Here is a 23,490-nt window from a genome sequence, read left to right as displayed (position 1 = left end):
AAATCCTGACCTCAAGTGATCCACCTGCCTCAGCCTCCCAAAGTGCTGGGGTTACATGTGTGAGCCACCATCCTTGGCCAATATTTACCTTTTACAAATTAAACCTTAAAAACAGCAATTTAATGTCTAATGTAATATTAATCTGACTTATGAAAAATTAACCTGTCATTAGGTTAAATCAGTTCCACGTTAATGTTTTACTTTTGTGACATCAAACTCATACATCTAACAATTTTGTGCACAGTATTGTTAATTGTTACTTCTCAAGGTTATTCTGTATCCCTGTGGCATGACATTTGCCTATACCGTATTGAGATACTTCTTTGTCCTTATTACTACAATTTCATTTCAGGCTTTTTCTCTGTTTTACTTGCATTGCCTGCTCTCCTGGGTTTCTTACTTTTCCAGCATACTAATAGTTATCGCCTTCACTGTAGAATGCAAGCTGGAGTAGTCATTTCCTTCTTCCGTAAAGCTTTCCTAATCTCTCCCAACAAAATTATCTCTTTGTATTCTATAGCTCCTTGTTTGGAGTAGTATAAGGAATATGGGCTTTGGATTCAGACAGTATTCAAACCCAGTGCTGTTCTTAACCACTGTTAGCTTCGTGACCTTGAGCAATTTACTAATCTCTCTGAGGTGGTGTCCTCATCTGGAAAAGAGAGATTTATTTATAGTAATCGTGGGAGGGTTTTTGTGAGAATTGAGGATGCACAATGTCTGTCATAGAGCCTAGACACAGTAATAAATTCCAGTCCATATGCCACTAATTACCATGGTCATTAATAGTATTAATTAGTTCCTATAGCTATCTTTCCCTGACCCCTGCCCCTCAAGTTTTGTCCATATCCTCTGCTAGAACCTGAGGGAAGGAGTGAATGCCAAAATACATATGTGTCATTCTCAGGAATTTTGAAAAACAGCAGAAGAAAAGATAAAAGCACATAGACTCATACTGGTGTTCTTTATTCACAGTAGCAGTAGTCTTGGCAAACCATTTTCTAATCATCAGCACCCAATGTGAAGTATTATTTTGACTAAATGTTTTTAATTTGTTAAGTATTCTTAAAACAAGTGCTTAATTTAAAATTTGTTGTTACAACTCAAAAATGTTTTCTAGTAAACCTTTAGCATGACATATGTGTTGTATTATTTTTCATTGGGACTTTTGGATTAAATATTTGGAAGCATTCATTTGTGTGGGTAACTGACTAGGGACTGATAATGCCAATTGTCCTTTTATGATGTCTCTGTCCTCATCTATTAAGTAAGGTATTGATCCCCGAAGTTTCAAGTCCTGATGGGCAAGCTCAGAATTTTATTGTGCAATTATTTTTATGTTGAAAAATTTATTTTTAATAAATTTGAAGTGCAGTTGGTTTTTATAGCCCCAAAACAAACAAATAAAACAGAACTTTTATCATTAAAAAATATATAAAGTAAGAATTTGGAAAAATAGAACACTCAGGTTGGGATTTATATAGTAATACTTTTGCTATAATCTTCCTTTGCTGTAGAGGAAGTAATAAGTTTTACTAGTCACAGGTTTGTGGCAACTTTTTAAGGACCTTTATGGACTCACAGCATGAAACCAGTAGCTACAAATCCTCCTTGAGTCTGAGCCCCAAGTCATAACTAATCATCTGCCTTTAAGTAGGAAAGATTTAAAAATCTTTACAAATAAGGGTTAAAAAGTTTTTATTTTTACAAGTAGATTTTTTTAGCCTCATAGCTACTTAAAACGTTTTGAGATAAAATTTATTCTGACAGTTTACAAGGTATTTCTCAAAGCCCTCTATATTTTGAGTACGTTATCAGTGTTTTATTTTTTAATTAAGCTTTTTTGAGGTAATTATAGATTCACACACAGTTGTAAAACATAATGTGTACTCTCTCTTCCTGTGTGTCCTTTACTGGTTCCCCACAGTGGTAACATCTGGCAAAGCTATAGTAAAATATCACAACCAGGAAATTGACATTAATGCAATCTACTGATCTCATTCAGATTTCCCTACTTCTATTTCTATTCTTTTGTGTATGTCTATATATATTTGATTATATGAAATTTTATCCTGTGCATAGTTTTGTTAATTCACCACACAGTCAAGACCGGTTCCATTATCACAAGGTTTCTCCGTGTTACTCATTGATGACCATACCTTCCTCTCTTCCTCCCCTTCCCCAATTCCTTTTAACTGCTAATTGCTACCTCTAGAATTTTGTCATTTCAAGAATTTGTTTAAGCATAATCATATAGTATATAACACTTGGGAATAAACTTCTTTGAGTCAGGATAATTCCTCAGATTCATCCAAATTTTTGCATGTATTAATAGTTCATTCCTTTTAATTACTGAGGAGTATTCTGTGGTATAGATATACCACAGTTTGTTTAACCATTCACCTGTTGAAGGACATCTGGGTTCTTTCCTGTTTTTTAGCTACTACAATTAAAGCTGTTAGGAACATTCATGTACTGGTTTTTATGTGAACATGCGGTTCTCTGAGATAAATGCATAAGTGCAATTGCAGGGTAATACGGTAATTGCCTGCTTAGTTTTATAAGGCGTATGTGTTTTACCACTTCAAGTGAAGTGTGGAAACCATACTGCCGTTCGTTTTACTTTCCCACTATTTTGGATACTGTCTTGAGTATCAGAAGTTATTAAAATGTTTAATCAAATGTGATTTAGAAAACTCATGAGGATATATTCTCTTGTATTTATGCACCAATCTGCTCTTTCCACTGTTCGTTCTTTCACTTTTATTATTTCCTTTTGTTTGAAGAACTTCCTTTTGCTCTTCTTTGAAGGTCATCTGCTAGTGACAGATTCTTCAGTTTTACCTTGTTTGAGCATGTCTTTATTTCCACTTTATTCGTGAAGGATAGTTTTGCTAGATATAGAATTTCTAGATCTTTCGTCAGGATTCTTCTTTAATCCAGGGGAGGAATGAGCCTACCTGGGTAGCCTTTTGTCGCTCAGCTGTGGATTGGAAAGTGCTGGGCTTGGTTCACCTTTCGCTCTTGGGTGGGGAATTCTAAGGCACCCTCTATATTCTTTCTGTAGCCCTAGGGTCCCTAAGCAGCCCACCTATCTCTTTCTACCTTTCAGAGTCCTCTTTTGGTCGCCTCTTATATTATTTCCAGGATTTATAGTTGTACTTAGCAGGGAAGAATAACAAATATGAATCTATGCATCCTGTCTGGGTGGGAAGTTCTTCTGTATTTATCTTTTTTTCTAACCCTCTGTCTAGGCTCTTTGTTAGTGCTTGTTCCTGAAATGTGTTCCATGGTAATTCAAAGCTCAATTGAATGAGAAGCCTTCTGTAAATTAGTGCTAAAAAAAGATTACAGAATGTTTTACCATTATTGTTTAGAGAGCTTTTTTTTTCCAACAGAGATTAAATCCTTCTAAGTCATTAATTTATTTACTGCAAAATATTTCAATTTATTATTCCATGCTGGAACTACAGACTTTGTGAAAATCACTCCCTGCATTTGGGGACCTAACAACAGGAATGACTGTTGTGTATCTCTTTTCTTTAAGTCACAGATGTGTCACTGAATAAAAAGGGTCGAAGTTAATATACTTGGCTATAGAAGACTATGTTAACTCTTTTCTGTGTATCTTCCCATTCATTAAAATTTCAGGCCTACTCTCATTATGGATTTCTACAAGTTTCCAAACTAAGAAGGCTATTTGTCTTATCTTGGCTTTCAGCAATATTTACTGTCCCCCAAAGACCCCTGTATCCCTTGGTTGCCCATCCTGTTCTGTGTCTTTTTCCTTTATAGTAAAGGTCTCAGGCAGTTAGATGGGAAAGGCTCTGCCCCACCTCTCCCTTATTTATGCATATACATGCATTCATGTGAAACTGAGACACCACGATGAATCTGAGTACTCACTGTCTGACTTTTTGTCAGATCCACACTGACCATATCAGACTATGTAGGTATTAATACTAGCCTGGAGATCTGAGTTCATATTGTCGTGAACATTTAAAGTGGAGCAAGGAAGTAAATAAGTATTTTTTGTGATCCTATTCATTATTTATTTATTTATGAGACAGAGTCTTGTTCTGTTGCCCAGGGTGGAGTACAGTGGCACGATCTCAGCTCACTGCAATCTCCGCCTCCCAAGTTCAAGCGATTCTCCTGCCTCAACCTCCAGAATAGCTGGGATTACAGGCACATGCCACCACGACCAGCTAATTTTTTGTAATTTTAGTAAAGACGAGGTTCTGCCCTGTTAGCCAGGCCGGTCTCGAACTCCTGACCTCAGGTAATCTGCCTGCCTTGGCCTCCCAATGTGCTGGGATTACAGGTGTGAGCCACCGTGCCCAGCCTCATTTTTAAATGCACAGTACCTAGAGTAAGTCCTCAAGAGTTTCATGGATATGTAGTTGGAAATAAAAATTAGCTAATTTAAGGATTGGATAATAGAAAGGAAGGTGGATATTCTGCTATTTATGCATGTATAGAAATAATTTTTAAAGTTTTATATGTATTTTTCCAGAAGTTTTCATTTAGTAAGTTAATAAACTAATACGTTTGAGATTCAAAATGTTGACTCCACTAATTAATCTTTGTGCTTGATTTTGTTTTCAATTTTACTCTAGCAAAATTTTAATAAACTGGGAAAGTACCTTTCAATATTTGGTACATTTGTTCACTCCTTTTTTTATTTTTATTTTTATTTTTGAGACAGAGTCTTGCTCTGTCCCCCAGGCTGGAGTGCAGTGGTGCAGTCTCAGCTCACTGCAACCTCCACCCCCTGGGTTCAAGCAATTCTCATGCCTCAACCTCCCCAAGTAGCTGGGATTACAGACACGTGCCACCATGCCCGGCTAACTTTTGTATTTTTAGTAGAGACGGGGTTGCACCATGTTGGCCAGGCTAATCTGAAACTCCTGGCCTCAAGTGATCCACCTGTCTCTGCCTCCCAAAGTGCTGGGATTACAGGTGTGAGCCACCGCACCTGGCCTGTTCACTGCTTTATGTAATAGATATTCTTCTGAATATCTATTATTTGTATATTTATGTACAATTTATATATATGAATATTTTTATGTTGAGTTTTTCAGTGATTTTCATATGATAAAGTCAACAAATAAAAGACTGAAATGAGTTTTTTTAATGTGAAAAATCACATTCTAATTTAATTGCTTTTTTTAGGTTTAGTTCTTTTAATGTATTAGCTTTTCCTAAATCAGCCCTACCCCTAAAAAAATTGATCAGTCATCTTATTAATATTTTGGAAGTTCCTTTTAGCTGCTATATCTTCAGCTGAAGTGATATTATATCCTTTGCACAATTTACATGATTAATTTAGCCAGGGAATCTTGGTAGAACTGAAAGTGACTTCAAGGGCCTGTTTGTTCCAACTTTCTGCCTTTGGACATTTGTTATAACTAATGTGCTAAAAGTAAAAAACTGTAAGGCATCTGAAAATATTCTTGAGAACCTAACTTAACTATATTAAAGACAGATTTTGTGTTTTTCTATGAAAAAATTGTGGAAAAAGTAATTTAGCATACAATTTCAATTAAAGAATCTAAATATGTGAGTGTTTGAATTAACAGGAAAGTTTCAGTTATGAGAAATATTATAAGGAAATGTCAGTGGCAAAGTACAAGGTAATTAATGTTTTCTTCTATATTAAAAAAAAAAGTACTAAGGAGAACTGCCTTTAATAATAGAGTTCAATGCATGATTTTTCAAATAGCTATTACTAACCTATTTTAGCAAATGAATCCTTTACAGAAAAATAGAAAGGGTTGAAGTTAATATACTTAGCAATAGAAGACTGTGTTCACTCTTTACTACATATCTTTACTACATATCTTTACTACATATCTTCCCATTCATTAAAATTTCAGGCCTACTGTCATTATAGATTTCTACCTGTTTCCAAACTGGGAAGGCTATTGAATTTGTCTTGTCTTAGGTTTTAGCAGTACTTACTCTCCCACGAAGACTCCTGGATCCCTTGGCTGTCCATCCTGTTCTGTGTCTCCTCTTCATAGTAAAGGTCTCAAACAATTAATCTTGTAAGAGATATGAGCTCAGGGCCTGCATTTTATCATTATTAAGTGAACCTTTCTTTAAACCTAATTTCATGTCTGTTTTGTCTGATGTTTAACAGATTTTCATTATTGTTCTTTTTATTAGAATTTGTGTGACATATCTCAGTTTTGTCCTTGACCTTTAACTTTCACATATGCTTCCATTTTATATGTATCTCTTTTAAACAAAATGCAGCTTGATTTTTTTTCAGTCTTTTTATTTTATTTGAAGCATTTCATTTACTTTTAATGCAATCGCTAATATAATTTTGTTTCTATTATCTTGTTTATGCCATTTGATTTACCCAATTTTTTTTCTCACATTCTGTAGATTCCCTTGTCATTTTATTGGTTGTTTCCTTTGCTGTGAAGAAGCTGTTGAGTTTGATGTAGTCTCATTTGTTTATTTTTGCTTTTGTTTCCTGTGCTTTTGGCAGCCTATCCAAAAAAATCATTGCCAAAACTAATATCAGGGAGTTTTTTTCCCCATGTTTACTTTTAGGAATTTTATTGTTTCATGTCTTACATTTAAGTCGTTGGTCCATTTGAATTAATTTTTGTGTATGGTGTAAGATAAGAGTTCAGTTTTATTTTTTGTGCATGTGGATATCCAGTATTTCCAGTACTATTTATTGAAGAGACTATCCTTTTCCCATTATGTATTTTTGGTACACTTGTCAAAGATTAGTTGACCTTATATGTGTGGTTTTATTTCTGGACTTTCTGTTCTGTTCTGTGGATCTGTGTGTCTGTTTTTATGCCATTACCATACTGTTTTGATTACTATAGTTTTTTATTAATAATATACTTTGAAATAAGGAATTGTGATACCTCTAGCTGTGAAAAATGCCATTGGAATTTTGATGTGTATTGCATTGAATCTGTAGATTGCATTGGGTAGTATGGACATTTTAATAATAATGATTCTTCCAGTCCTTGAACACAGGTATCTTTTCACTTATTTGTGTCTTCTTGAATTTCTTTCATCAGTGTTTTATAGTTATTAGTGTATAAATAATTCACCTTCTTGATTAAATTTATTCTTACCTGTTTTATTCTTTTTGATGCTATTGTAAATTAGATTTCTTTAAATTTCCTTTTTTGATAGTTCATTGTAAGTGTATAGACATGTTTGTTAATTTTTGTATTCTGCAACTTTACTGAAAGCATTTATTAGTTCTAACAGTTTTTTGGTGCTCATTTATAGTTATAAATATTTAGAACATCCCTGTGTGGCTGAAAGATTATTATGATGATTTTTAGTTTTGAAAATTGAGGTCCACATTGTTTAACTGATCAGTCTGAAGTCTACTGCTAGCAAGTGGCAAAAGACAGATCTTACTAACTTTAAATGTTTTTTTCTCTTAAACTATGTTCTCTCTCTTCCGAAATCGGAAGATTAAGTATGGAATCTGAATGGGCCCAGTGGTGAGAGTGGGAATGAGGTAAATGGATGATCTTAATACCTTAAGCGACAGCCAGGCAGCTCCACCTCTACAGTGGTTACAAACTTGTAGCATATACCAGATTTCTAAGTTAATGGGCAAAGAGTCCTGTATCTTAGTGCTAGAGGCATACTGCTGGGTTTATTCTGTTGAATGCTCCCTTTATGACTATTTTGCAGATCATCCTAATTCTTTTAGCACACATTCTTTTCAGGCAAGAGTATAATACATCTGTTAGATCTGCACTCTCTTAGCTGTGATCACAGCTTATGCATGTTTTTTAAAAGTTTTGGAGTTGGAGTTAGGAGATTGAAGTCCTAGTCAAGTGAGTTTCTGGCACCATCCAGGCATTACCACTTTGATCAAGTTACTAAACATCTTAGTTTTAATGTTGGTTAAATTAACAATTTGAATCTAGCAATCTTCTAATGCAGAAGTCAGCAAACCTATTTAGTAAAGGGATACATAGTAAATATTTTAGACTTTGCAGGCTAAAAGGCAAAATGTAGGATATTATGTAGATACCTTAATAAATAAGAGAAAAAACTCTTGTTACACCCTACCTCATTTGCCTGGGGTAGGTCATCCCACATGGTGGGCATGCTTTGTGCTCTGTTGTCATCAGCTGGAGACATTCTTGGAATAAAGCAAGAAGGGGCCTGGTGGGCAGAACAGGCAGGGTGGCCACCATGGTTATTTTCACTCTGTCACAGTGACACCCAGGTTCCCATGCACCCTTCTTTCCTCCCAGAGAACCTAGCTGCCTCAACAGATTTCAGAGGATTGCTAGTATGCGGATCACATTCTGTGATCCCCCAAAAACAAAACAAAAAACTGGAAAAACTCTCTAAGTTGGAAATAAAGGAGGACTTCCAAAATAGCAGGAGAGCCAAAAAAGAAATCAAAATGGACATTCGAATTAAAAGGACTATAAAACTACTTACAAGGTAGTAAAAGTAAAAAGAGATAAGAAAATATAATTACAACAAAAGGTAAGAAAGGAATGAGAAAAAGGAAAGGAGGGACAAATAAGTCAATATAACAGTAGAAAGAAAAATTTTAGAAAATCATTAGATTTATTAAAAACAAATGGAGTCTATGGTCCTAATGAAAGGTAAAAGTTGTCAGACTGACTGTAAAAACCAAATCCCACTATATGTTATTTACATGAGAACTGTTTTAAATTGAGAAAACATGAACCTTGGAAGTAGAATCATGAAAAGTAACGTAAGAAAAAGGCAGAGCACATAAAGGAATGCTAATATAGCTATATTAAGATTAGAAAAAAATACATCGTAAGCTAAGACGTTACTGGAGAATAAAAGGGTTATTATAATGAAAAGGTTTGTCAACAAAAGGTAATTTTAAATCTGTATGTACGTTACCTAGTAACATAGCTTAAAAACTACAAAGCAGAAAGATTCTATGATAACAGAAGAATTTTAATACCTCTCAGTTTTGATCAGGCAGATTTTGAAAATGGTGTATATAAGATTTAACAGTGATGGTGAGCATATTTTCATGTTTTTTTTTTGGCTGCATAAATGTCTTCTTTTGAGAAGTGTCTGTTCATGTCCTTCGCCCACTTTTTGATGGGGTTGTTTTTTTCTTGTAAATTTGTTGGAGTTCATTGTAGATTCTGGATATTAGCCCTTTGTCAGATGAGTAGGTTGCGAAAATTTTCTCCCATTTTGTAGGTTGCCTGTTCACTCTGATGGTAGTTTCTTTTGCTGTGCAGAAGCTCTTTAGTTTAATTAGATCCCATTCGTCAATTTTGGCTTTTGTTGGCATTGCTTTTGGTCACCATCACTGGCCATCAGAGAAATGCAAATCAAAACCACAATGAGATACCATCCCACACCAGTTAGAATGGCGATCATTAAAAAGTCAGGAAACAACAGGTGCTGGAGAGGATGTGGAGAAATAGGAACACTTTTACACTGTTGGTGGGACTGTTAACTAATTCAACCATTGTGGAAGTCAGTGTGGCGATTCCTCAGGGATCTAGAACTAGAAATACCATTTGACCCAGCCATCCCATTACTGGGTATATACCCAAAGGACTATAAATCATGCTGCTATAAAGACACATGCACATGTATGTTTATTGTGGCACTATTCACAATAGCAAAGACTTGGAACCAACCCACATGTCCATCAGTGATAGACTGGATTAAGAAAATGTGGCACATATACACCATGGAATACTATGCAGCCATAAAAAATGATGAGTTCATGTCCTTTGTAGGGACATGGATGAAACTGGAAATCATCATTCTCAGTAAACTATCACAAGAACAAAAAACCAAACACCGCATATTCTCACTCATAGGTGGGAATTGAACAATGAGAACACATGGACACAGGAAGGGGAACATCACACTCTGGGGACTGTTGTGGGGTGGGGGGAGGGGGGAGGGATAGCTGTAGGAGATATACCTAATGCTAAATGACGAGTTAATGGGTGCAGCACACCAGCATGGCACATGTGTACATATGTAACAAACCTGCACATTGTGCACATGTACCCTAAAACTTAAAGTATAATAATAATAAAATTAAAAATTAAAAAAAAAAGATTTAACAATACAAATAATGTCTTTGTTACATGTGTCTTGTGTAATAGACATATATGTAACAAAGCAATAGACATGTAACAAAGCACATAACAGTTGCAAAATACATATTCTTTTCAACACACACAGAATATTTATAAGAGGTATTTCAAGGTGTAACCTAATTATTGATACTGAATTAGAAATTAAAGTCTTAGCCTTTTGAATGCAGAGCTTTGTATTTTGATGTGTTAATATAAATTGCTTTTCCAGTTGAAATATTTCATATTTACTGAATATAGGATTTTCTCTATATAAGATACTCTATATGAGATATTTATTATCTGTTCACCCTTTAATTTGTTAGTAAAGTAGTAGACTGAATACTGCATGACAATTTTCCCTTTAAAATGGTAATGGGAAATGTAATATAGTAAGATGATCATGGTTTCTTGAATTCTTGCTAAGGCAGTAGATCTGGAATATGGACAGAGTTACTTAAGATCTCTAAGGCTTATCTATAAAAAAAAATATAATAATGTCCACCTTGTGGACATGAGGGTAATGAGGAATAACATGAGATAATGTGTATAGAGTACTTAATACCAAGCAAATTACTACTGCTGTTAGTGTTTTTATTATTCATAGGATGTTTACTTAGCATCTGTAAAGTATTAGTCTCAAATTAAGTGAGCCTTTTAATTCCTAAGACATATGATTAGGTATTACAGATAGTTTAACTTAAAACTCTTATTCATATTGCCACTGAGCAGTTACAGGTAACTAAGTCTCCAAATTTTATCTTACTGCCATTGCTCTTTTTCCTGCTGGCTTATGGGAGACAAAAATAAGAAATTAGGAGAAGACAATGGGTGCTCAAAGAATTTCAGCTCTTGGATCAGCTTCCTTTCTTAGATTTCAGAGAACTTAATATTTTAGTTGGCCATATGAATGTTAAGTGATTTTGTACTTTGATTTTGACCTATCAAGATACACTTTTGCTTTTACTAATAATCCTTCTGGTGTTTTCCTGAGTACACGATCAGCAATAAGTTTTAAAGCAATGGTTGGGTGCGGGGGCTCACGCCTGTAATCCCAACACTTTGGGAGGCTAGGCAGGTGCATCACTTGAGCCCAGGAGCTCAAGAGCAGCCTGGACAGCATGGCAAAACCCCATGTCTACAAAAAATACAAAAAATTAGCCGGGTGTGGTGGCATGTGCCTATAGTACCAGCTACTCAGGAGGCTGCTGTGGGAGGATCACCTGAGTCTGGGGAGGTTGAGGCTGCAGTGAGCCATGATTGCGCCACTGCAATCCAGCATGGATAATGGAGTGAGACCCTGCCTCAGAAAAAAAAAAAGAAAAGAAGGAAAGAAAGTTTTAAACCAAGACTAAGCCCAGGTCTGAAGGATGTATTTCTTCTCTCTCATCTAACCAGCTACCTAACTCTTAAAAAGGCCTAAATCCGTATTATAATTGTTTTATACCCAAAGGAGTATAGATTTTATATTCTGAGTTATTTAGATAGAAATTCTGTAAAATTTTTAGAGGAGGAATGTGCTTTATTTGCAGCTTTTAAAGGTTTAGCAGTCATGTGTCTGAGTCACTAATGAAACAAAGCTGTCTCTAGTGGAATTCTTAAGGACTGATTGTTTGAATCAGTTGTTAAACTAGGACTCTTGGTTGGGCTGAGTGCAGTGACTCACACCAGTAATCCCAGTGAAACAGGAAAAGTTCCCTTGTCCCCCTTACAGGGGTAGTGGCTCACTTCTTCAGTGTCCCGCTGCTCAAACTTCTAATGGGAGCATGCAGACGGGCAGGTTGTGGGGCTCCGACCTCACGGCCGCATCTGGGGATGAATGCTTACAGCTCCTGAAGCCCCAGTGGGCGTGTTACAGTGTGCTCTTTTAGTTTTGCCATCTATAGGTGGCTTGTGTTAGCTCAATTAGACCCTCTGCCTTATTGGAAGGAGAGAGGGCTTTCTGTATCCTGAGTTCTTGCCTTGCTGTACCAAAAAATCCGATCAAATGTGGGCTTGGAAAATGAGTGCAAGGTTTTTATTGAATGGTGGAAGTAGCTCTCAGCAGATGGATGGGGAACCCGAAGGGGGATGGAGTGGGAAGGTAGTTTTCCCCTGAAGTCTAGCCGCTCTTGGCCAAACTCCGTGTCGTCCCACCGTAGATGGCCTGCTGGCATCTGCTGGTGTCTGCCAGTGTGTTCCTCTCGATGTCCAGCCACTTGTGTGTTCTTTTGCCGGTGTATTTCTCTTAATGTCCAGCCGCTTGTATCTCTACCTGCTAGGGTCTCGGGGTTTTTATAGGCACAGGATGGGGGCATGGCGGCCAGGGTGGTCTTGGGAAATGTAACATTTAGGCACAAAAACTGCAATGCCAGCCTTTACCTAGGTCTGTGGGCACAGACTTGGGGTGAAGCACTAGCCAGGGACCACGCCCTTCTCTGCCCAGCACTTCCCTGCCCCTCTTCTGTATCACCGACCCTTTGGGAGGCCAAGGCAGGAGAATCACAAAGCGAGGAGTTCAGGACCAGCCTGGACAACACAGTGAGACCCTGTCTCTACAAAACAATAAAAAATTGTGTTTTTTTATAGGCACGTTTAAAAAATGTGCCTGTAGTCCCAGCCACTTGGGAAGACTGAGTTGAGAGGACCACTTGAGCCCAAGAATTTGAAACTCCAATGCACTGTGATCAAGCCATGCCACTCTAGCCTGGGTAACAGAGCGAGACCATATCTCTAAGAAAAAAAAAAAAAAAAAAACTAGGACTCTGACAACTAGTCTTAGTTGTCAGACTAGAAAACATATGTACAAATTTGTGTTTACAGATTGCAAAGTAGTCATTTTCTTTGCAGACGTTTTTTGTGATTCAGTTATGTGTCTTTATCAGACTATAAGATGTTTCAGAAACAAAAGTATTACATAATCTTATTAAAACAGTTTCTTATAAAAATGTTCTCTTTTAGATTACCTCTCTAGTGACCCTTCAGCTGTTAACCCTGGTTGGCCATGACGATCAGCTTGATGGACCAAAATACAAATGCACAGTGTCTCTAGACTTCATCAGAGCTATTGCAAGGTAAAATGTCTTGAATTATGTAAATGATATACCAAATATAAAAATTAGTGTTTTCCTAATGTGATGTCATTAGTCATGACATTTAAACATGAAAAAATCATCTATTTAAGTGCCAAGAATGAATAGGCTATACTATAGAATGAACCTTCTCAAATTTACAAATGACGTAAAATTGGGAGAAATAGCTAATATGTTAGAGGACAAAAATCAAGATTCTGAAAGACCTTAATAGGCTGGAATAAATGATCCCATAGTAGCAAGGTAAGATTTAATGGACAGTTGGCTACAGAAAACTCTCTTGTATTGAAATAAGATGGGAGAGAGCTGGCTTAACTCCTAAATTTTTTAGCTGACTACAAGGCTTTAAAAATCCTGACTTAGGTAACACTGATAGAAATATAGTGTCTAGGTCAGGGGACATAATCATTCTCCTGTGTGTTGTCACAGGCAGATCAAATCTAGCGTGCTGTGCTGGGTTTGGAGTTTTCAGAGAGACGAATGGATACGTGCTGAAGGGGCCCAAGGAGAGTGGTAGAATGAGGAATTGTGTCACATCCCTGACTGAAGGACAGAGTGGGAGAGAAAAGCCTTAGGAAGGACATGTGAACTGTCTTAAGTATTTCAGGGGCTGTCATGCAAAATGAATGAAGCTAATTCTGAGTAATTCTAGAGTGTTAGAAGTTCTGGGGAAGAAAGTACGTTTGTCAAAATGAAAGCTGTCTAAAAATACAAGTTTCCTTACAAAGAGGTGTTCTTAGTGTTATGGAAAATGTTCAGACCATTTATATGAATAAGTGACTTCATCATACAGTTGCAGCTGGATAACAATCTGTCAGGACTATAATGGAAGAGGTGATGAGTGTGTAGACTGGCAAGGTGAACAGGGCAATCCATAGACAGTGTGTTCCTAATCTTTTTTAATATGAAGATTCCATTTTAGCACCCTTTAAAAATTAGTCATGAAAGTATTTACATATATTTCAAAATTAACGGTATTTAGGCTGAGACATTATTTTTTTCAGCCTAAAACAGTGCTTGATATCAGTATAGATTTCCAAATCTCTGATGATGATTAATTTTACAGCTTCTTGAGGTTCTGAAGTCCATAGGATTGCAGCTTCTCCCTGAAGTCTCTTCTGAATTAAAAATGCTCTGAAAAATAAATAAATAATAAATTAATGAATGAATGACCAGGTGCAGTGGCTCACACCTGTAATCCCAACAGTTTGGGAGGCTGAGGTGGGAGGATTGCTTGAGGCCAGAAATTCAAGATGAGCCTGGGCAACGTAGTGAGACCCCCGTCTCTATAAAAAATGTTTTTAAGTTCTGTGATAATATGATGCAGGTATTTACCACATTTTTGTGGCATATAGGCTGTAAAACATGAATTCAAGGGTTTTAATGTTTCATTTTAATAAAACCAGGCAAACTTTTACGCAGAGAAAATTGAGCAGTAACTTATTTTTTAGTGTGTTAAGTATGATCACAAAGCAATTACTTCCTTTAAAAAAAAAACAATTATATTGGAACTTCTATATCTAAGAGCCTCTATCCAAGGCATAAATTTGGAGTGAAGCCTGTTCATTTCAGGAATTTTATTACTCTGAATGTGTTAGGTTGTGCCCCAACATAATCATGTGCAAAACGGAAGTTTGTGGGTTCCTAATATAGTGAATCTCCATTGAATCTGACTTAATTTGACGTTACTTAGTGCAGAGCATCACAGTGATGGGTGTTAAACACATCCAGAGACATGCACTTTCATTTACCACCTCAGAAGGAAGCAAGAACTTTAGACCTGGAATCTTGACATAGAACTTGGGGGCTCTGTAACTTTCTTTTGTTTTCTTTACTGGTCCCTACTTCCCATGGGCAATATCCATAGAATAAGCACCCGCTCCTCCCCACACCTGCCCTCTTCCATTCTCTCATTCCCGTGTTTTGTACTTCTTTTCTGCTGACTTTACCTTTCATTCTTTCCCTCCCTCCCATGTGCCTTAGGAATTATTATTCTCCTAATAGTCTTCCTCATTGCCTTAGCTAAAACCTGATTCCTTCTTTGGAATGCTGCTTTCCCTGGACTTGTCTCTAGTTGTAGCTATGTATTTTCTCAAACCCTAATCCCTCAGGGTTGGAGGTCATTTCGGTGCCATCCTTCTTGTTGCCACTTCCAGACTGTTACTGCCCCCAACTTCTTATAAAAATGTGGACTTCCTTGAGACTCATGCAGTCTGGCTCTATTTCCCTATTCTCCTTAAGACTGATTTTTGTTTCTTCAGCCATTCCACCTCATGTATTGAGATAATAGGGCACCTGGCATCCAGACTTCTTTTCCACCTAAATTTTTTTTTTTTTTGAGATGGAGTGTCTTGCTCTGTCGCCCAGGCTGGAGTACAGTGGTGCGATCTTGGCTCACTGCAACCTCTGCCTCCCAGGTTCAAGCGATTCTCCTGCTTCAGCCTCCCGTGTGGCTGGGATCACAGGCACACACCACCATGCCTGGCAATTTTTAGCAGAGACAGAGTTTCACCATGTTGGCCAGTCTGGTCTTGAACTCCTGACCTCAAGTTGATCTGCCTGCATTGGCCTCCCAAAGGGCTGGGATTACAGGCGTGAGCCACCGCGCCCAGCCTCCACCTAAATTCTTGACTCTGTTTAAACCCCAAATTCTAATGCCTGAGTTCATTCTGTTCAGTCTTCACTCTGTTTCACAGAACAAGGTTGAAGCCATCAATTGAGAATTGAGCTACCTGTGTTAGTGTCCATCTTCTCTTTATTTCCTTTTTCAGCAGGATGGGGTTCCTCTTCCTAAGGTAGATTCTTCTACCTATGCTCTGAATTCCATCTCCTCCACTTTCCCAGAACCTTTGTTAGTCTCGGCTGTTTGTCCTCTCAGTGGCACCTAACACTGTTGGCTACTCTGTCTTTCTTAAAACTCTCTTCTCTTAGACATGATTCCACAGTATTCTGGTTTTCCTCTTTATTCTTTGGTTGTTTTTACTAACAAAGGCTATCTTTACCACCTGACCTTTAAATATAACTGTTCCTTTAGGCTTGGCCCTAGGCTCTTTAGGAAAAAATATTACATTTTTTTCCTAGGCAACTTGAGCCACACCTGTGACTTCAACAATCATCTGTGTATTAATAATGCCCCTATTTTTAAAGACCAGACCTATTTTTTATAAAATTCTTGACCTTTATTGCTGTTTCCCAGCTATATTAATACATTTCCAAAACTGAACTTAGGAATTCTAACCTCTGCTTCAACCCACCAACAAAAAGTGAAATATCTGGCTTTCCTCCAGTGTTTCTTATTTCAGTGATAAGCACTGCAGTCTGCTGTGTTGCCCAGGCCTGAAATTTGAGAGTCCTTCTTGACATCTCTCTCTCCCCAACTCCTAACATTCAACCATTAGTCCTGTTGAGCTTACAAAGCCCCTCTTATTTGTCTCAATTTCATTCACTTGTTATCATGATACTTTTACCACTCTAGATCAAGCCACCATCATCTCTTCTCTAACAGTCTAATTGATCTTCTGTCTACTCTTATCCTCTTATAATTTATTATCCATGCTGTAGCCAGAATGATTTTATAAAAATTTAATGTCACCCTGCTCATTAAAAATATTCAGTAGTTTCCCATAGCTCTTGGGATAAATAACAGAATCTTTTAAATAACTTACAAGGCCCCAATGATCTGGCCCCTACCTGTGCCTAGCCCCATCTAGCACATACACCTTCTTTCCTCTGTATCTGCACTTTAACCACTTTTTTCCATTTTTTTACATTCACCATTCTGCTTCCCATCCTTGTATATACAGCATTTTCCAACTTCTTTTCTCCTTCACCTAGCTAACTGCTACATAACCTTTAGATTTCAGTTTAAATGTCTGCTCCTTAAAGACGCATTCTCACAAATACCACAACCACCATCATCACCCCCCTATACCACACACACACACACACGATTTGGAAGTTCCCATTTTGTTCTTCATTATACGTAACAAGTTTTACTTAAATAGTTGAGTAATTAGGGTTCATCTTTCTTTCTAGAATACAAGCTCATAAGCTCAAAGCAGACTGTGTTTATGTCTATCACTGCCTTATCCTCAAACCTAGCACAGTGCTGTAAACTTAGTATGTGCTAAATAAATATTGCATGTTTTCCTATAGTGATTAGCAGTAAAAATTCAGATGAAGGGGAACCATATGAATTTGTTTTTGAGGACAGCAAGAAGGGAGCTCAGAGACAGTCTCATTCCAAATCAAGGCTTGATGGGAGAGGAAGTCCCAAGGATAGTTACCAAAGAAAAGGAAGGCTGGCCTCATTCCAGACACCTGTGGCAGAGAACAAATGAGATAGTAGGGATCACAGGATATAACCCAAATGTCTAAAATGGCAATCAATCAATAGCATCATGTATTTTTATACAGTTATTGAAAATCACACTTTTGAAGGATAGTAACTTGGGAAAATAACTCATGATGTAAGCTTAAGTGCATGTAACAGTTCATATAAAGTTGTATATACAAGAAAACTAGGAAACTATAAGGGAAGGGAGTAATGGTCAAAAGTCAGTTGTCACCAAGAAATCAAGCAGAATTCTCTGATTTACTGATAAAGCAGTCATTTGTAGCTTTATCCAGAACACTTTCAGTGGTATGATGAAGTAGAAGTCATACTGTAGTATTTATGAGAAAGTAGGTGTAACAAAGAGAGACAATGTTTTTCATTCATTTATTTAACATTTATTGTGTTGCCCATTATAAACAAAACACTGTGGCAGGCTTTGGGGAGATACAGCAACAAGTATAACATAGCTATATCCTATTCTTATTAGCCTGTATTCTAGGATTCATTTATTTACTTATTTATTTGCTATAAAGGAGAGAGAGGATTTTTTTTTTTCTTTTTCTTTTTTTTTTTTTTTTTTTTTTTGAGACAGAGTCTCACTCTGTCACCCAGGCTGGAGTGCAATGGCACGATCTCGGCTCACTGCAACCTCTTTCTCCAAGGTTCAAGTGATTCTCGTGCCTCAGCCTCCTGAGTTGCTGAGATTACAGGCGCGTGCCACAACACCCAGATAATTTTTGTATTTTTAGTAGAGATGGGGTTTTGCCATGTTGGCCAGGCTTGTCTCAAACCCCTGACCTCAAGTGATCCACCCACCTCGGCCTCCCAAAGTGCTAGGTTTATAGGCATCAGCCACTGTGTCTGGCCAAGAGAGAGGATTATAACTGCTAAAGGGGTTGTGTGGTTGAGAGAGGGTTATTATTTATTTTTTAAAGATTTGAGCATATTTAAATGCTGATAGGAAAGAACAGATAGAGAAGGAGAGTTAACGATACAAAAGGGAGAAAGATTAATTTAAAGCACACAATTACTGAAGTGTTATATAAGCATGGGATTTAGAATTTGAGTTGCAAGAGCCGTAGATGAGAGAGCGGAATCCTCTTGCATTATAACGAGAAAAAGATGGATTCTGATGGAGCTGAAGTTGGAGGTTTGGTGGCAAAAAGTTGAGGGAGTTCTGATCTGATGACTTCCATTTTCTCTGAGAAGGAGGAGACAAAATTGAGACTAAGGGCAGAAATAGCAGTTTAGAGAAATCTGGAACATTTGAAATAGCTGCCATGGGGAATGGAAGAAACTGTTGAAAGGAAAGCAGTTTGTTGGGAGTGTTGAGGTTTTTGACCTTGAATTTACAATGGCACCAATCTGTGAGACTTGTGATCTTCTCCAACACCAATCCATGTGCTAGAGACTGAGACAGCAAAGAATTATAATCGAAATCACATTGTACTGGGGTTTTGCCAGGTAAGTTCAGTGGATTCCAGCAAGTAACCACTTGACCTGATGAATCATGGAGTCTAAGCTAGGAAGGGCAGGAAGGAAGTAAAGCCAGTTGGGGGGCTAATAGTTCAGTGCCTAGCACATAGATACTCAATTAATGTTTGTAGATCAGGAAAAAATGAAGGCATTTGTGAACTGATTGTCCTAACATGTTCCAGATAGCAAAAAAGGGAGAAATTGGGGATCATAAGGTAGAATGTCTGAATTTATTTCTTTAGAAGTAGAGCATTTCTGAGTGTGATTATGAGAGTGGAAAAGGTTATTGGAGGTAAGAAAGAGAAATATATAGTGAAGTCACTAGGCTGACGCAGGTCTTGGGTTGGAAAGGAAGACTGAACTGTATGCTAAATTACTCAGTGACTAAGGGATGGCCACAAAGAGGTGGGGATGGTGAGCAGAATGGTCTTAATCTCAGAGTAGCAGAGCTTTTTGCACAGGACACCAGCCCCACCTGACAGAACTATCCGGGGGTACAGTAGAGAGTTAAACATTCATTGGAAGGAGCTGAAGAAAAGACTATGTCCTTTGAGGGGAGCCTAGTTTCAGTTAAGCCTGGAAGGGGAAAATAACCATTCCTTGAAGAGATAGAGGATATAGAGACTACAGTGGAAAGGTTTGGACAGAGAAGCTGTAGGAAGCTGATTCTAGAAAGGGAACATAAAATTTGGAGATAGAGTATGGGAGAAGGCAGATAACAGATGACTGAGAAGCTTGCTAAATATTGTTCTTGGATTGTTCTTAATGTGAATGGTAGTTACACATTTTCAATTGTTTTTCTTCCACAGTCAGTGGGAAGACACTATAAGATAAATAGAGGTTACAACTTAAAGTTGTGTGGTTGCAAGTTGTCAGAAAAAATAAATTTAAAAAAAAACTCAAACTCAAACTGCCCACAAAAGTAAAAGGAAACAAAATAGTATCCTAAAAGAAAGAAAAAGTATTTTAATGAATCAATAAAATGAAATAAAAGGATAAAGGCAAAATTAAATCCTTAAATATATGCCATATAATTAACTTGTATTAACGTATTCTAAATTCTGATTTAAGAATTACTCCTAGGAAAATTGCCACCACACTATTTGTGTTTACTGTATTTCTTTCCAGCTGGTTACTTTAGAAAATTCGTTTATGTTCTGTGGGAGAATCTCCCATAGTATATTGAAAGTTATCCCAAAGTTTAAAATTATACTTACGTGACTCTAATATGCATCTGTGACCATGGAAAGCCAGGGAACATCCATGCAAATTACACAATTCTCTTGTCAGTTATACCTTTCTTTAAAGAGGATTGTTTGTCTTCAAGTACTTTAAAGCACAAAGTTATCTTTCGGATGTGTGGCATAGTTTTTTCTGTTGCTCCTGTGGTTATTCTAACAAATTCTGCCATGTCTTAAAATAATATGTGTGAGATCAATTGGCAAGTTACCTATTTATATTGGGGGTGGAGGAATGGTAGAGATAGTGACACATCTTGGGAAATAAATGTTTCTTAAAGGAATGATCTTATATTCAATTCCTGATTGATTTTTTTTTAATCTAAAACTCTTACTGTGATTCAGTTTGCATGAGTACTTACCACTGACAAAGTACAGAAAGGGAATATAATGAAAGTTTTATGAACATTTAAGTTGCTTAGTATTTTTAAGTCACTCCATTCATTCTATTAAGTCTGTTCTGTTATTTGTTTATTGTACAAACTATTCGAATGCTATAGTAACACAAACAGATTTCTCAAAAAATAGAGAAGTCCTACAGACATCACAATATTTTCATGTATTTGTGCTCTTCTAGTACTAGTCCATTAGACAAACATTTCTCTGCAGCCATCACAACTTATTTGCAATTCTTTCTTCTCCCTTTCTCCCTTAATATTGTTAGTATATCTTCATATTGATCATTTTGTATGGCTGTATAATATTTCATGAAATAACGTATTGTAATTTATGGATTCTCCTAGTATTGGAATTTAAGTTGTTTTAATCTTACCTGCTGTTTTCACCCAAGTCCAGAAAAAAAAAATTAGCAACACAATATTTAAGTCCATTTTACCATATTACTTTAGGTTTATAACCTAAGACCCAAAGTCATTGTGGAGAAATGTGCCTGGAGAGATGGACAAATACCACTTGCCTTTTTTGTCCGTGGTTAAAAGTAGTCTATTATATCCATTTCCTTTCTATGGTCTTCTAAATCTTTTCAATCAGTATCATGATTTTTTAAAAATCATGTGTTGGCCAGGCGCGGTGGCTCACGCCTGTGATCCCAGCACTTTGGGAGGCCAAGGCGGGCAGATCACCTGAGGTCAGAAGTTCGAGACCAGCCTGGCCAACATGGTGAAACTCCATCTCTACTAAAACTACAAAAATTAGCCAGGCATGTTGGCACATGCCTGTAGCTCCAGCTACTTGAGAGGCTGAGGCAGGAGAATTGCTTGAACCGGGAAGGTGGAGGTTGCAGTGAGCCGAGATCACGCTATTGCACTCCAGCCTGGGCAACAGAGCAAGACTCCATCTCAGAAACAAACAAAAAGAATCATGTGTCAAAAGTACTTTGGTGCCCATAAATTTGGGTGTTTCTAGAGTTGAATGAAAGAAAAACATATAAAATAACTTTATGATTTAATAACCATACTTTTTGTGTCTTCATGCATAAGATTTTTTTTAAACTATTTTTAGTTCTGCAGTATTGTTTTGGCAGTTTTATACCATTTGGAAAGGCTTAGTATTCTTCAGAGAGGCACTGTTACAATGAAGCAAGTTATTCTTCAGTCCAACATTAGGTACCACAATAGCCATAGCATCTCTTTTTAGCTATTTTTAAATGTGTTTTCATAAGCAGTATCTATAGTTCCCCATTCCACATTTTAAAAAATATTTGATATGTCAGTCATTTGCTTAGAAACTTTTTTAGAAAGTATATTGCAAAATGATAGACAAAAACATTAATTGATGATGGTTTAATAAATAAGAGCATGCAATTAGTGAATCTTTAAAAGGCTGTTCTCACATGGATGATTATTTTTGCAGAATTGAATACTTAAGGCTTTAATTTTATACTTATTGCTAGATGATTATATCCAATTATTTTGACCATTTATTCAAATAATAAACCTCCAAGTCTGAATATTTATAGTGAAGAATGAGTTTGGTGAAAGGAGAATAATTATATGTCTCTCTCTCTGCTATTTTATTCTGCCTGCCATCAGAGTACAAAAATATACATTCACATCGTCTGTTTGTTGTATCGTATTCTTGGATCATACAGATTTAGTTACAATACACACACAGGTCAGCCAGCGTTAAAAGACTGAAAAGAATGAAAACTACAAATGAGGACAGATGAGCTATGCATTATGTAATGACAAAACAGGTGTCTCGGAAGATAAACAATGTTCAGAAGCAAAGAAGATTTAAATACTTTTGAATCTCTAATTACTTTATTCTGGTTATTAGACAAAAAGCAAATAGCTTTCAAATGAAGTCTAAACTTTCTGTAGTACAATTGAAGTACAGAATGTTGAATAGCTCTAGCTTCGTTTACTTTTTTTTAGAAAGGCAAACTTTGTGAATGGCACAAAAAAAAAAAACTTAAAATATTGTGTTCCTAATAACATTTTAAAGAATTAATGTCAGTCCTATCAGAGTGCATTTGATAGCACTATAGGATTTTTAGCATTAGTCGTGAATTATTTTGCGTGTGCTTTCCAGAATCATACAAAGCTGAGCAATCTAGGGGTGAGAATGCTAACATATTATCTGTTTTTGTTTTTAGGACGGTGAACTTTGACATAATAAAATACTTGTATGATTTCTTGTGAAAACAAGCTTCAAAGCCATATGGACACTGTGACAATGACTAAGCCAAGCTGTGTTCATCCAACTACTTAGCTGGCCAAGGAGAGGAGTTCTTTGGCTCTATTGGATTTGTCCAAACAGGTGCTGGCCCAGCATGGAATCTGATGAAAATATTCTGATTGGTCTGGGTGGATGTGAGCAGAAGACTATTTACCAGGGACCCTGGAGTATTTGGAAGCAACGTGTTAATTATAAACAGCAGGGTTTGAGCACAATCTGTTCTACTCTTAATGATGTTATCTTAACACTGAAATTGCCTGAAACCCATTTACTTAGGACTACATTTTGCTCTGTGAACTATCCCCTGCGCTTTGAACGTGCCAGCAGCCCTTGTTTATATGCCCATTCTTTTCACTTCCTCTCCACAGGAGCCTCTGCAGTCACTTGCCAAAGCAGATTTTCCTAAGGCCACTGTTTTAAAAGATCATAGTTGCAAAATATAATAAATACAAGTTCTTTTTAAAATCCAAGCTTGTGTGTATTTATCTTTTCACTTGCTTTTCTCAAAAGGCAAGGTAGTTTGATCAGAAACAGACCAACTTTCCCTCTTTCAGCCTACTTAATAACTATGGTATGCTTGTATAAGGTTTATCTGGTCACTTTCTTAAAATTAGCTACCCAAT

At 36.8% G+C, this 23,490-nt stretch overlaps 1 protein-coding gene across 1 annotated transcript in view; it reads left to right on the top strand.

Moving 5' to 3' along the window:
- The window catches only part of ORC5 (origin recognition complex subunit 5), an 89,321-nt gene extending 65,989 nt beyond the window's left edge, over window positions 1-23,332 (top strand). Inside the window, exons 13-14 of the mRNA XM_054494995.2 lie at window positions 13,047-13,159; window positions 22,785-23,332. Coding sequence (XP_054350970.1) covers window positions 13,047-13,159; window positions 22,785-22,830 — 159 coding nt within the window. The 3' untranslated portion in view covers window positions 22,831-23,332. The remainder of the gene's footprint in view (window positions 1-13,046; window positions 13,160-22,784) is intronic.
- Window positions 23,333-23,490: the final 158 nt, after the last annotated feature.

This window comes from Pongo pygmaeus, chromosome 6 (genome assembly GCF_028885625.2).
Source record: "Pongo pygmaeus isolate AG05252 chromosome 6, NHGRI_mPonPyg2-v2.0_pri, whole genome shotgun sequence".
Classification (NCBI taxonomy): Eukaryota; Metazoa; Chordata; class Mammalia; order Primates; family Hominidae; genus Pongo; species Pongo pygmaeus.
Note: the sequence above shows the minus strand (reverse complement) of the source record. Positions and strands in the feature narration are given on the sequence as shown.